This window comes from Macrobrachium nipponense, chromosome 5 (assembly GCF_015104395.2).
Source record: "Macrobrachium nipponense isolate FS-2020 chromosome 5, ASM1510439v2, whole genome shotgun sequence".
Classification (NCBI taxonomy): Eukaryota; Metazoa; Arthropoda; class Malacostraca; order Decapoda; family Palaemonidae; genus Macrobrachium; species Macrobrachium nipponense.
Genome location: NC_061107.1, coordinates 145,099,691 through 145,112,824, shown reverse-complemented (window position 1 = coordinate 145,112,824; position 13,134 = coordinate 145,099,691). Strand labels below are relative to the sequence as shown.

Below are 13,134 nucleotides of genomic sequence, written 5' to 3'. Positions count from 1 at the left end.
ATTCTACATAAAAATGCGCACATTTTCATATATAATAGTCTATGTAACGGCTAATTTAAAATGGTAAAAAAATTATGTCAAAGTGACGAAATAATTTCTGAGATGTGTCACAGATACTTTTTAGTGTGGCAAGAAAGAAATTCGCGCTTGCGCGCCTGCGTAACGATTGTAAACAAAACAACACCTTGATCCGTGAACTCCCAGCATCCCCCAAGGCGCGTGATTCAAGAGTTTTCGGCTGGTAGGCCTAAAAGTATTTTTCCGCGAATTTTTAAAAAAACTTTTGTATGTCGACGTAAAATACGTCCAGTCGGCACCTGAGAGACAAAAAATGTCGACGTAAAATACGTCCAGTCGACGTTTAAGGGTTAAACAGCATCAGAATGCAATTTCTTAACCTTCTAGCAGAATATTTCAGGATGAGTATTTATTTTTGTTTTTATTACATGATTCAGTTTCATTCATCAAGCAGACTACTTGGAGGCTAAACAGTTTTGCCTTAAAAGTAATTCTTGAAAACACCATCAGTACATTAGGCAAAACTATATTTGAATTTATACAACGCATTTACCATATATAGGCTACTACTTAGCCAACAGTAAATAATTGCCCTAAATATAATTCCTTAATGTTACACTCAGGCCAAAATATTTACAATTTATTATTGTTTTCTGGGCCTAGGCTACTAATTAGGCCAAACTATTTACATTTATGATGTTTATCGTGTTTGGACTCTCGCTAGCTGATGAATAATGACCTTAAATCTAATTCTTGAATGTTACGCTTGTTTGCTGGGCCTGGGCTGCTCATCAAGGTAAACTACCTACTATTTGCTTTTACAATGTTTATCATGTATGTACAGGCAGTCCCTGGTTATCGGCGGGGTGCTGATAAGCGAAAAACACCATTGACCAAAACTCGGCAATTTATGGTGCTTACAGTGCCGAGTTTCAGTTAATGGAGTCTCTGTTAGGTATGTTATGGCACCATAACTCTATTATCTGCACCTTATGGCACTAAAAACCAAACTTGGCCCATTATGGCGCCATAAATCGCCAATTTTATGGTGCTAGACAAGCGCCATAAAACCAGATTACCATTAACAGAGTCTACCCATAACTGGGGACTGCCTTAGAGACTCCCTCCCTGATGGTAAACAGATGCTTTAAATGTATAATTCTTGAACGTTACGCTTAGGCCAAAATATTTGCAATTTATGATTTGTTTTCTGGGCTTGGGCTACTCATCACGCATTCCTTTACAGAGATCTGGAAAGTGTAGAGACTAGAATGCAGTACAGTGAGAATGGTGCTTTGTTTGGCTGCAAGGAGCATTAGGAGGAGGTAACGTTCTCAACAGATGAAATCCAGCCACCGGTTCCTGCTTCAACAGTAGTACTTATTTTAACTGGAATACCTCAGAGAAGACAGCATGCCCCTGCCAGACGGAGGTTTTTTTCTGGTGTCATGCAATCAAGAACCTCCAGCTCGCCTAGTAACAGCTACTCCTGGCACCGGTTTGTGCACCACGTGCGCAGAAGGGACCGCAAGAGAGCAGCAATTGCCTACCACCACCGGCCTCCACCTGCCTTCTGACACCAGCTACAATGCGCTCAGTGCCAACTGTCTCCTGCTACTAGCCCCAGTCCTCTTCACTTGCTCCAAAGCCTGGTTCCCTCACTTCCTCCCTATTAATAAGGCCCCTTGAAGGATTTGTATGGGCATTATCTCTTGTCAATTGACGACTTCACCGAACACCTATCACTGGGTTTTTTCAGTACGCAACACCTGTGGTTGGGGAGCACACTGCTTTTTTGAGAGGAGTCCTCTGATCTTCTTCGCCCTTCAAAAGTCTCACTGGGAATTTGACTTTTTTGGAATAGAGCAAAACAAGTGCCTCTTGTCTTCCTCCCTCTTGGGCTTTGACAGATCTACTCCTCCATGTCAAGATCTACATTAATCAAGTTAAGCATCCTATGAAAGGCTTGCTTTTCATTTAACTTTCTTCCAGTCTGCCAATGGCCATACTACATTGAAAGCTATGCTTCTCATCCAATCAGCAAAGTTTAACAACATTAGGTCTGGTCAGTACTTGGATGGGTGTCCACCTGGAACTCCAGATGCTGTGGCGTCTTACTTTTCTTCATGCAATGGCGATTGCATTCTTCTCTTATGTCAGGAGGTAGGGAGTCTAGTTTCATCTCTCAGCCTGGATGCTTTTCAGCCCCCTTTTCACTCCTTCAGTCCAACTTTATGCCTGGCGTCAACTTACTGGCACCGGGATTGTTTCTCAAACGTTTGGTGTTTTCTAGAGGTTTCAGCTTTATCGTTCTATATTTCTCGGCCCCTGGTGATGTGCGACGAGCGGTGCCTAGGGCATTGTGGTTTTTGTGGATATTCAAGTTTCCTTCCTTCATGGATGGATACCCTTATACGAGTAACAATAACAAGTTTTGAGTGGTGGATGGATTACTTCCTGGTGAGTATCAATATTATGAGCCATTAATTTGGAGAAATCGGATGGGAAAGAGGTTCCATTATTTCAATAGCCCATAAATTTACATATGGCAACTTTTAGTCTGGTTTGGCTCATTGATTTTAGGCAGCTCATTCTCTGCAGAATTAGAATCATAACTGACACACTATCATAAAAGATAAGAACTAAAACCAACAGCACCCTCTGGGTATATTTATGAACAAATATATAAAAAGATATCATGTGAGAGAGGGAGGCAGTACATGCCCCCTCGAAGTCAAGTACAAAACTAAAAGAAATATTAGATAAAGCATGTACAGCGGTATCTCGTTTGTTGAACGTTTCTTATGTAGAACATACTGTTTTTCGAACTAAATTTTCTAGAAAATGTATAGTCTGTTGAACAAATACTCGTAATTTGTACTTTGAACTGATTGATTATCTCATTTATATGTAGGTACTTGTATTTGATGGCCTACTGCTCCCAACAAGAAAAACTGTATTAACATGTTTTTTCTTTACAATACAGGAAGTCCCCGGTTATCAGCAGGGGTTCCGTTCTCGGTGAGGTGCTGATAAGCGTAAATCTCCATTAACCCAAATTCAGAAATCGCTTATGGCGCGAAGATTTGGTTAATGGCACTTCTTTTAGGTATGTTATGTCGCCAAGGTGCCGATAACCGAAACATGGCTCGTTATGGCACTATAAATTGCTGATTTTATGGAGCTAGACAGCACCATAAAACCAGATTACCATTAACAAAGTCTGCTGATAACTGGGAAATGCCTGTATATAGATTAATGATAACCATATAAAACAAATTAAATAATAAACCATTTAAATATAAAATTTAGCATAAAAGATGTACAAAATCAAATGTCACTGCAGTGATGTCAAGGGCAGTTGATCTAAGACTGAACAAGGGAGTGTTGCAATTGAGGAGAGGATAAGAGTTAAAATATTACTGTATGTATGTAAAAAACAATGACGATTCACATAAAAAAGGGAATTTTAAAATAAATTTAAATAATGATAAAATATGAAAACAATCAAATGCAATCAAGAAACAAATAAAACATACAGTAAGTCTTAATTGAGCCAGTGTTCAGTGCACTGAGAGAGGATTTAGTTTAATGATAACCATATTGAACAAAACAGTAAATGAAAGAATAAACCTTTTCACAATAAAACTTACATAAATGATAAACAAAATCATATGTCATGGCGGTGATGCACAACCGACTTGAGATAGAGGATTTAGTTTAATGATAACCATATTGAACAAAACAGTAAATGAAAGAATAAAGATTTTCACAATAAACTTACATTAAATGATGAACAAAATCATATGTCATGGCGGGTTTGGTGATGCACAACGACTTGAGATAGAGGATTTAGTTTAATGATAACCATATTGAACAAAACAGTAAATGAAAGAATAAAGCTTTTCACAATAAAACTTACATAAATGATGAACAAAATCATATGTCATGGCGGTGATGCACAACCGACTTGAGATAGAGGATTTAGTTTAATGATAACCATATTGAACAAAACAGTAAATGAAAGAATAAAGCTTTTCACAATAAAACTTACATAAATGATGAACAAAATCATATGTCATGGCGGTGATGCACAACCGACTTGAGATAGAGGATTTAGTTTAATGATAACCATATTGAACAAAACAGTAAATGAAAGAATAAAGCTTTTCACAATAAAACTTACATAAATGATGAACAAAATCATATGTCATGGCGGTGATGCACAACCGACTTGAGATAGAGGGTGAGAGCGTTTATATTTAAGAGGAATAATGAATGAATGATTTCAAGTTATCAGGTGTTGTGATATCAGTAAGTTATGTAAATACAAATATAATACTACATACTCAGAATTTTTCACTGACTTTAGTTCTTGTCTGTTATGATGTTATGTGAGCAGCAATTATAATTTTACATAAAATTATCTGAAGAAAACATGTATAACTTGGTAAAATTTATTACTGTCTTCTCAAAGAGGCCCCACAAGGGATCGTGTAAGGAGAATTTTTTAGAATTTTTCCTTATACCTTGTGCATTTGCATATCTTCCTCTTTCCATTCATGTATTTTCTCCTTAACCCTTGAACGCCTATTGGACGTATTTTACGTTCGAGATAAATTGTCTTTTGGGTGCCGACCGGACGTAATTTACGTTGACATAGAAAAATTTTTTTTTTTAATTCGCGGAAAAATACTTATAGGCCAACCAGCCGAAAACTTTTGAATCACGCGCCTTAGGGGATGCTGGGAGTTCACGGATTAAGGTGTTGTTTTGTTTACAATCGTTACACAGGCCCGCAAGCGCGAATTTCTTTCTTATCGCACTAAAACGTATCAGCGACACATCTCTGAAATGATTTCGTCACTTTAACATAATTTTTGCACCATTTTAAATTAGCCGTTACATGGAATATTATATATGAAAATGTGCACATTTTTATGTAGAATATAACAACAAATACTCATCATTGTAGCTTTTACCAGTTTTGAAATATTTTTATATAAATAACGATAATTGCCAAAATTTCAACCTTCGATCAACTTTGACTACCAAAATGGTCGAAAACGCAATTGTAAGCTAAAACTCTTATATTTTAGTAATATTCAATCATTTACCTTCATTTTACAACAAATTGGAAGTCTCTAGCACAATATTTTGATTTATGGTGAATTTATGAAAAAAACTTTTTCCTTATGTCCGCGCGGTAACTTCCGAAAAAATCATATGTGCGATTGTCGTAATGTTTGCACCATTTTAAATTAGCCGTTACATAAAGTTTTATATATGGAAATGTGTGCAATTTCATGCACAATACAACTAAAAACAACCCATGGTTGTAGCTTTTTATCAGTTTTGAAATATTTTCATATAATTAACGATGTGCCAAAATTTCAACCATCGGTCAACTTTGACTCTACCGAAATAGTCGAAAAACGCAATTGTAAGCTAAAAATCTTATATTCTAGTAATATTCAATCATTTACCTTCATTTTGCAAGAAAATGGAAGTCTAGCACAATATTTCGATTTATGGTGAATTTATGAAAAAAAAAAAACATTTTCCTTACATCCGCACGGTAACTCTTCCGAAATAATCATACGTGCGATTGTCGTAATGTTTGCACCATTTTAAATTAGCCGTTACATAAAGTTTTAGATATAAAAATGTGCACAATTTCATGTAGAATACAACAAAAAATAATTGAAGGTTGTAGCTTCTCTCATTTTCGAAATATTTGCATATAAATCACGATAAATAGAAAAAAAACCATGTTCAGTCAACTTTGACTCTACCAAAATGGTCGAAAAACGCAATTGTAAGCTAAAACTCTTACAGTCTAGTAATATTCAGTCATTTATCTTCATTTTGAAACAAATTCAAAGTCTCTAGCGCAATATTTAGATTTATGGTGAATTTAAAAAAAAAAAACTTTCCTTCCCTCCTCGCTCGGATTCTGCGCCGCAAATCTTCGAAATGCGTACGTCGCATTCTCGGAAATTTGCTCCATTTCATATTAGGCGTTTCATAGAGTTTTATATATGAAAATGTGTGCAATTTCATGTAGAATACAACAAAAAATAATTGAAGGTTGTAGCTTTTCTCATTTTTGATATATGTGCATATAAAAAAATATTTAAAAATTTGACATTCGGTCAAATTTAACTCGTCCGAAATGGTCGAAAACTTCAATTGTAAGCTGAAACTCTTAGAGTATAGTAATATTCAATCATTTATCTTTATTTTGAAACAAATTGGAAGTCTCTAGAACAATATTTAGATTTATGGTGCATTATTGAAAAAAAACCATTTTTTTACATCCGTGCATTAAGAATTCATGCATCATTTTGTGATAATATTTTCTCTGTGTTGCTTTGATCGTATTACAATGTGTTGTATACCAAAATAATCGCAATTTAGTGTACAAGACAACGAAAAAAAACTAACTCGTTAGCTTTAACCGTTTTGCTCACAGCACGATTTTAATACAATTATATATGAAATTTTGTTTTTGCGCTAACATATATCGCATTATTTTTATATGATGATATTTTTTTTCATTTCTGACTGGGGTGCTGCATATATTTTTTTAGCCTGGCTCTTGAGGGTTAAGCTGATTGGTTTTTTCTGTCACATACAGTTCCATGTAGTCTTTGGACTTTGAGAAATGTCATCAAGTCCTCTCAAGTAGTTACGAACGTCGAGTACACTTGGTTGTCCAAATGTCGGCTCAACTGTCAAGAGTCTTCAGGGGCAGTAACTAGCTGAACATTGTTTTGCAAGTTCATTCAGTTATCTTTAAGTCTGCCTGGTTGTCAATAAAATCTCTGAGCTGCGCCACTCCACTTCTCTTAAAACAGAAGTAGTTCAAGATGGAGTCAAACCCATTTTCTGAGACAGGATTTGATGGAGATCTGTGATTTGTTCTCATTGCAGCTCTTCAGGTCTTCATGAGAATCCTTGCTCCTTTTGATTTTGACTTCAATGTCTGGACTGGACCATCAGTCTTTTCCTATAACGTCTGTCTCTCTCGAAAACCGGACCCCGCCATTTTTTTCTTTAAGCCTGGATTCTATCGGACCTATGGTAATGACTTTTAGAACTTAACCCTTAACAGACGGATATATTCATGAGTAGTAACAATAGGTTTTGGGTTGTTGACGGATTTACTCCTGGTGAGTAACAACATTATGAGCAATCGATTTGGGGGAATAGAGTTCAGATAAAGTGGGTGCCTCATGAGAGAGTTTATGTACTTCGCTTCAAGAAGAGATGTATGTACAGCCTCTCTCTCATGACGTCTTATTTCCGATTTGCTTATAAATATACTCAGGGGTTGCTGTTGGTTTTAGTTTTAGTTCCTATCTTTTAAGATACAGGCAGTCCCCGGTAATCGGTGGGGGTTCTGTTCCCAGGGGTGTGCTGATAAGAGAAAATCGCCATTAACCGAAACTTGGCGATTTATGGAACCATAATGGTACTGATAACCGGTTATCTGTGGCCATAAGCACCCTTATGACACCTCTGTTAGGTGTGTTATGGTGCCATAACTCTATTATTAGTGTCTTATGGCACCGATAACTGGAACTCGGCCTGTTCTGGCACCATAAGTCACATTTTTTATGCCACTTGACAATACAGTGTTCCCCCCGTATTCACGGGGGATAAGTACCACATAGGTACCAGATTACCCCTTGAATAGCTAGAACCCGCGAATAGTTGAAACCTCTATAGAAACACTTAAAACTGGCTATTTTGTTAGGAAAAACTCAAGAAAAACACACTAAAAATGTTTGTACCTCTTTTTTTAACAGTTTTATCACAAAAAGGCATTTTATGATGAAATTGGTAAAAAAAAAAAAAAAAAAAAAAAAAGGAATTTGTAGATATTTTTCATAGAAAGATACAGCGAATGTGCAAAATTTCCATGAATAATGGGGGTATATCTTCCAGAGAGAAATCCATGAAAACGTGAGTCCACCAATCCGGAGTCCGTAAATATGGGGTTCACTGTAAATATTCTAGGAATTTGCTCCCGGTTTTACTTCTTATCTTTTATGATATTGCTTGAACTGTAATTTCAATTTGACAAAATAAAATAAAAAAAAACTATTAGAAGGAATACTAATATCCTTGTAAAATTAGCATATTTTTACAACTGTCATAGGTAAAAAGAAAAGAAAAAAAAAACCGTAAGGGGTGGGAATTTGGAAATATTCACTTACATCTTCCCATGGAAGGTACATACATTTTATTTGAATTTTATTTATTATTTCACGTGAATATACATATCTTCCTATTTCCATTGATAAATCTTAAATTTTTTTTAGTTTTTCTTTTAAATTCCCCATCATTAAAATTTACCCTGGTCATGGGTATATGCATTAGCGTATATTAGCCTGCATTGTGTGGGTTAAAAGGGTTAATAGTTGGAAGGAAGTCCTTTCATCCACTAACCCAGACCTACAATTCTTCTAGAAGTCTCCGCTCTAAGTTGGGGGGGGGGAAGTTTCCGAGATGTGCTCCACAAAGATGGAACCTTTCTTTTTATGTCAGAGAGCTGAGAATTTGTTCACTTAAGGACTTCAGTAAACTTAACACCAGGACGGCAATAATCTCTCTAGACGAAACCACAGCCCTTTTGTTTCTACTTGAGAGGCTCTCTCTACAAAGCAAGAGAACTTCTGAAGAGGATAGATTGAAATAGAGTTTATTCACTAGATTCTTTTGGGACAAAGTTCTGACAGACAAGCTTAAAGCAGGTTCTTAACAATGGGTGGACCTTGCTTCCCCTGATATGACAGGATCTGTGGATTCTTGGGAAGATGGCCCTGATCCTGTTCCCCAGCCCCAAACCTGGGCAACTTTGCCATGTGGCAATCAGCCCTTCTTAGACTGCTTCATCTCTCCACTCTTCATCATGGTCAAAGAAGTGCTAATCAGAGGTTCGTCGCTGGTTAAGACGACCCTCTTAACCCCATTCAGACCCAATAATTATGGTTTCCAAATTTTGTCGGTTGTGGACAGACCCAAGACTTCTTACTCAACCTGTGTCTTCTCAAGGAATCCTCTCCTCTTGAGACTTATTGGAACAGAAGATTATTCAGGAGATCCAGAATTGTTCGGACTTCATCAGTAAGGGGTACTGAACTATGCTTTACTTAATGTGTTTATGCACAGGGACCTAAATCCTGATGGCTTCTGGGTTCTGCTTTACATACTGAGAGCCAGTCCATCATATAGATAATGTTTAGCTCCCAGCACCTCTTTCCTGCCCAGTTTCTCCAAATCAATGGCTCGTAATATTGATACTTACCAGGAGGTAATCCGTCTACTACACAAAACCTGTTGTTCCTCATATGAGGGTATCCATCCATTGAGGCTTAACTTCATCCCAAAAACCAGTAGCAACAGTTTACCCTAGAGGTATATCTGCCATTCATAAAATATTTAGGGCAATTTACTGTAGTATAAACCCTTCAATAAACCTCTTCCTTCAAATAATTTTTTAGAACAACCATCAGCAGAAGAGACTGCCCTTCTCTTACATAGAGATCTTTTACACAAAGATAAAAGAAGCCTATATCACAATTGAATTCCAACCCAACAGGGGTTAGCCAAAGAAAGCTTACCCTATTCATCCCAGTGTCTTACAAAGTGTGATTTTGTATTGGACACATCAGTATTTTTTAGACAAGATATGCCTGAGGATGATAATAAATTACTTGAATTCGGATTCCTCCTCTGTCTTAAAGATCCCAGGGAGGAATAAAATTTCAATAAACAATGAGTTGAAAAAGAAATTCTTATAGTTCGAAGTACAGTAGTGCCTCAGGATACAAAATTAATCCGTTCCGAAGCGGCCTTCTTAACCTGATTTTTTCGTATCTTGAACTACGTTTAACATGTAAAATTGCCTAATTTGTTTCAAGCCCTACAAAAACACCACAGTAAATTTTATATTAAAGCTAAATTGACCAATAAACAATGAAATAAAACAATTTGGACCATTCAATACCTAACATAACCTTTATTGTAGTACGTATCTGTAAATAAAATGTTTAGTGTACATGGTACAAGAAATACTTTACGTACATGTACGTACATTTGTAGTATAATGTGAACCTTACCTTTCGAGTAAGGCGATCTCCGAAAGTGGCAACAGAGGAGGAGGACGACAAATGACAGAAAACATGAACACTTAACTTTACGAAACACATTAAAAAATGGCAGAAAACATTAACACTACACTTTACGCAACTTTAACAAATGGCAAAAAACATTAACACCTCTTGATTATCTCCATCTTCGTTCTCCATAGAAAGCATCCTCTTCTTTCCGTGAACTTCAGCAACATTCTTGGGACCAATGGCTAATAACGTAAGTAATTAAGTTCACACACAACACGATAAAGTAACTTACAGTACAACAAAAGCGAAATCACTAACACAAATTTACGTTTACAAACAAAATACGTATATGTGAACGAACAAATTCCAGTGCTTACGAAAACACTGCCGCAAAAAATGGTCAAGGAACGCCTTTACATAGAATCATGATGCTGAACAATAGGAGAGCAGGATCTTATGGCGGTGACTAGCATCAGGAACCAATGGGAGAGCGGGAGGATGGTGGCAAGTCTACTCAGTTGGTGGCGCGTGAGTTTTAAAATTGTTCTCGGTGGTCAGGGCGAATCTTGGACTTTACCCTTTTGCAACCTGAATTATTTTTGTATACAGAGGCAAAAAAATCTTCGTCTTTGCTTTCGTAACTTGGATTTTTCGTAAGTAGGAACTTTCATATGTCGAGGTTCCACTGTAGTTACAACTCTGGTGACTTCACCAGGCAACCAGAAAATAGTTGCATTATGAAAACTCTATGATTACTAAATAAGGTACTGCATTCCTTTGCAACCTACATAATTACTGCTATTTGTGACTCACAGCCTCCTCTTACTAAAGAACTATAAAATTATTTAAAAGTCTCCCCTAGGTTATATTTTAGAATTTTACATGAGAAAATTGAGTCCAGCCTCAGGTAAGCTTATGAGTCATTGTCATGGGTTTATCTAGTAACATTTTTTTGCAAAATGCTTTTCATAATTAACATAAAGCTTTATCATCTAGTATATTGTCTCCTCCAACAAAAATAGCCAAATTTGAAGGGAATTTTCCCCAACAAATACAATGAGTCACCAAGGTATACACTATCTTTCACTCTAAGATATGCACGTTTTTAAAAATTGAATTCATGAAGTCTCTCCCCGACAGTAATAACCATTATTTAGGTCTGATAAATTGGTACTATTTTCTATCATAAACATACAAACATGAGGGGTACCTCAACCAGTTCTGAGCATTCATAAGGAATATGTACCCAGCAATAAAATCAACTGTCATACAGGCAGTCTCCCCATTACCGGTGATCCGGATTTATGATGCTTGTCTAGCGCTGAAAATAAGCAATTTTCAGTGCCGTAATTCACAATTTCCAGTTGTCAGTGTCGATGGTAGAGTTATGGTGCCTATACACACCTAACAAAAGTGACATTAACCGGTTATTGGTGCCATAAGGGCCATAAATCGCCAATTTTTGGTTATTGGCAATTTTCGCTTGTCATCAAGCAGTCAGAACGGAACCCCCATTCAATAACTGGGGACTGCTCATTTGAAAATGAAGAAAAACCACATAAAAAAGGCTATTTTGTATTGGAGCATACAACTTACCTGCCAAAATACAAAATGCTCATTTATTATTGTTTTCACAGCTTGATTAGACCACACATCTCTATTGAGAACCTGACATGGAAATTCGCTGGAATCTTGAATGTTCACCATTAACCAACGCTTTTTGGATACACCATGATCACGAGCCTGAAATGATAAAAATAAATGGTAGCAATCTAAGTAAGTATACACTAAACTGTTCTAAGAGTTCAACTATTTTTGTCATTCACATTTTTTTCATCTTGGCTGCAAGTAAATTTTTTTCCTGAGGTGCCATTATCTTCATTACACAACCATAGGACTTATGAGAAATATCCCTATACTACAACATTTATTTGACAGGTCTAAATTTTTAAAGTGTCCCTTTGATCTCCAGCTGTGTTGTTCTTAAATTTCACTTCTCTTCTGCTCTCTTGATCACTTCCCACCTAGTTGTTGAACTTTACACTAATTTCCTCCTACCACTTAAAGAACAAACACGTACAACTTAATGGGCTGCTTAAACTACTTAAATATATATATATATATACTATTTATATATGTATATTATAATAAAATCTGATTGTTTCTTTCTTGTTTGTCTGCCACGGGTGGGGGTGAAGTAAGTAGGGGATTGGGAGGGTAAGGAAAACATGACAGATCCACCCTCCCCCTGTAAATCTGTTTGTCTGCCCAAGTGGGGGTGGGGTAGGTAAGGGATTGGGAGGTAGGAGGAGACATGACACATCCACCCTCCTGCAAATCTGTTTGTCAAGCCCAGGAGGGGGGGGGGGGGGGGGCACATGTCGGGCAGAGCTGGGTTCCTGTGCAGCATAGTGTGCACAATGCAGCTCATAATAATAATAAGACAGACACAATCAGACACCAACTAAAGAAAATACCCAACTGGAAGCCCCAGGTCCTGATGAAGTCCATGGACACTGGCTCAAAAAAGAAGCCCATGGACACTGGCTCAAAAACTTCAAGACCCTACACCCATGAATAGCAGAATAATTCCAGCATTGTATCACAAACCACCATGCGCCCTAATGGATGACCACAGGAAGAACATCCTTAGTATAGAAAAACAAGAACAATGGGAATCTAAAAAGTAACTACAAGTACCACTTGCCTACCAATAATCTGTTAGTTACTAACAGGTATCATCAGTGAAAGGCTATACAACTCTGGAATAAGACTAATAGAGGTTAACATCAGGAGAGGGATCTTCCAGGGAGACTGAATGTCCCCACTACTCTTCATAGTAGCCATGATTCCCATGACAAAAGTACTGCAGAAGATGGATGCTGGGTACTAATTCAAGAAAGGAGGCAACAGAATTAACCACTTAATGTTCATGGGCAACATCAAGCTGTATGGTAAGAGCATCAAGGAAATACTAGATACCCTA

At 37.0% G+C, this 13,134-nt stretch overlaps 1 protein-coding gene across 1 annotated transcript in view; it reads right to left on the bottom strand.

The window, feature by feature from the left end:
* The window catches only part of LOC135215709 (UBX domain-containing protein 7-like), a 250,423-nt gene that overhangs the window by 35,465 nt on the left and 201,824 nt on the right, over window positions 1-13,134 (bottom strand). The window contains exon 5 of the mRNA XM_064250667.1: window positions 11,745-11,891. Coding sequence (XP_064106737.1) covers window positions 11,745-11,891 — 147 coding nt within the window. The remainder of the gene's footprint in view (window positions 1-11,744; window positions 11,892-13,134) is intronic.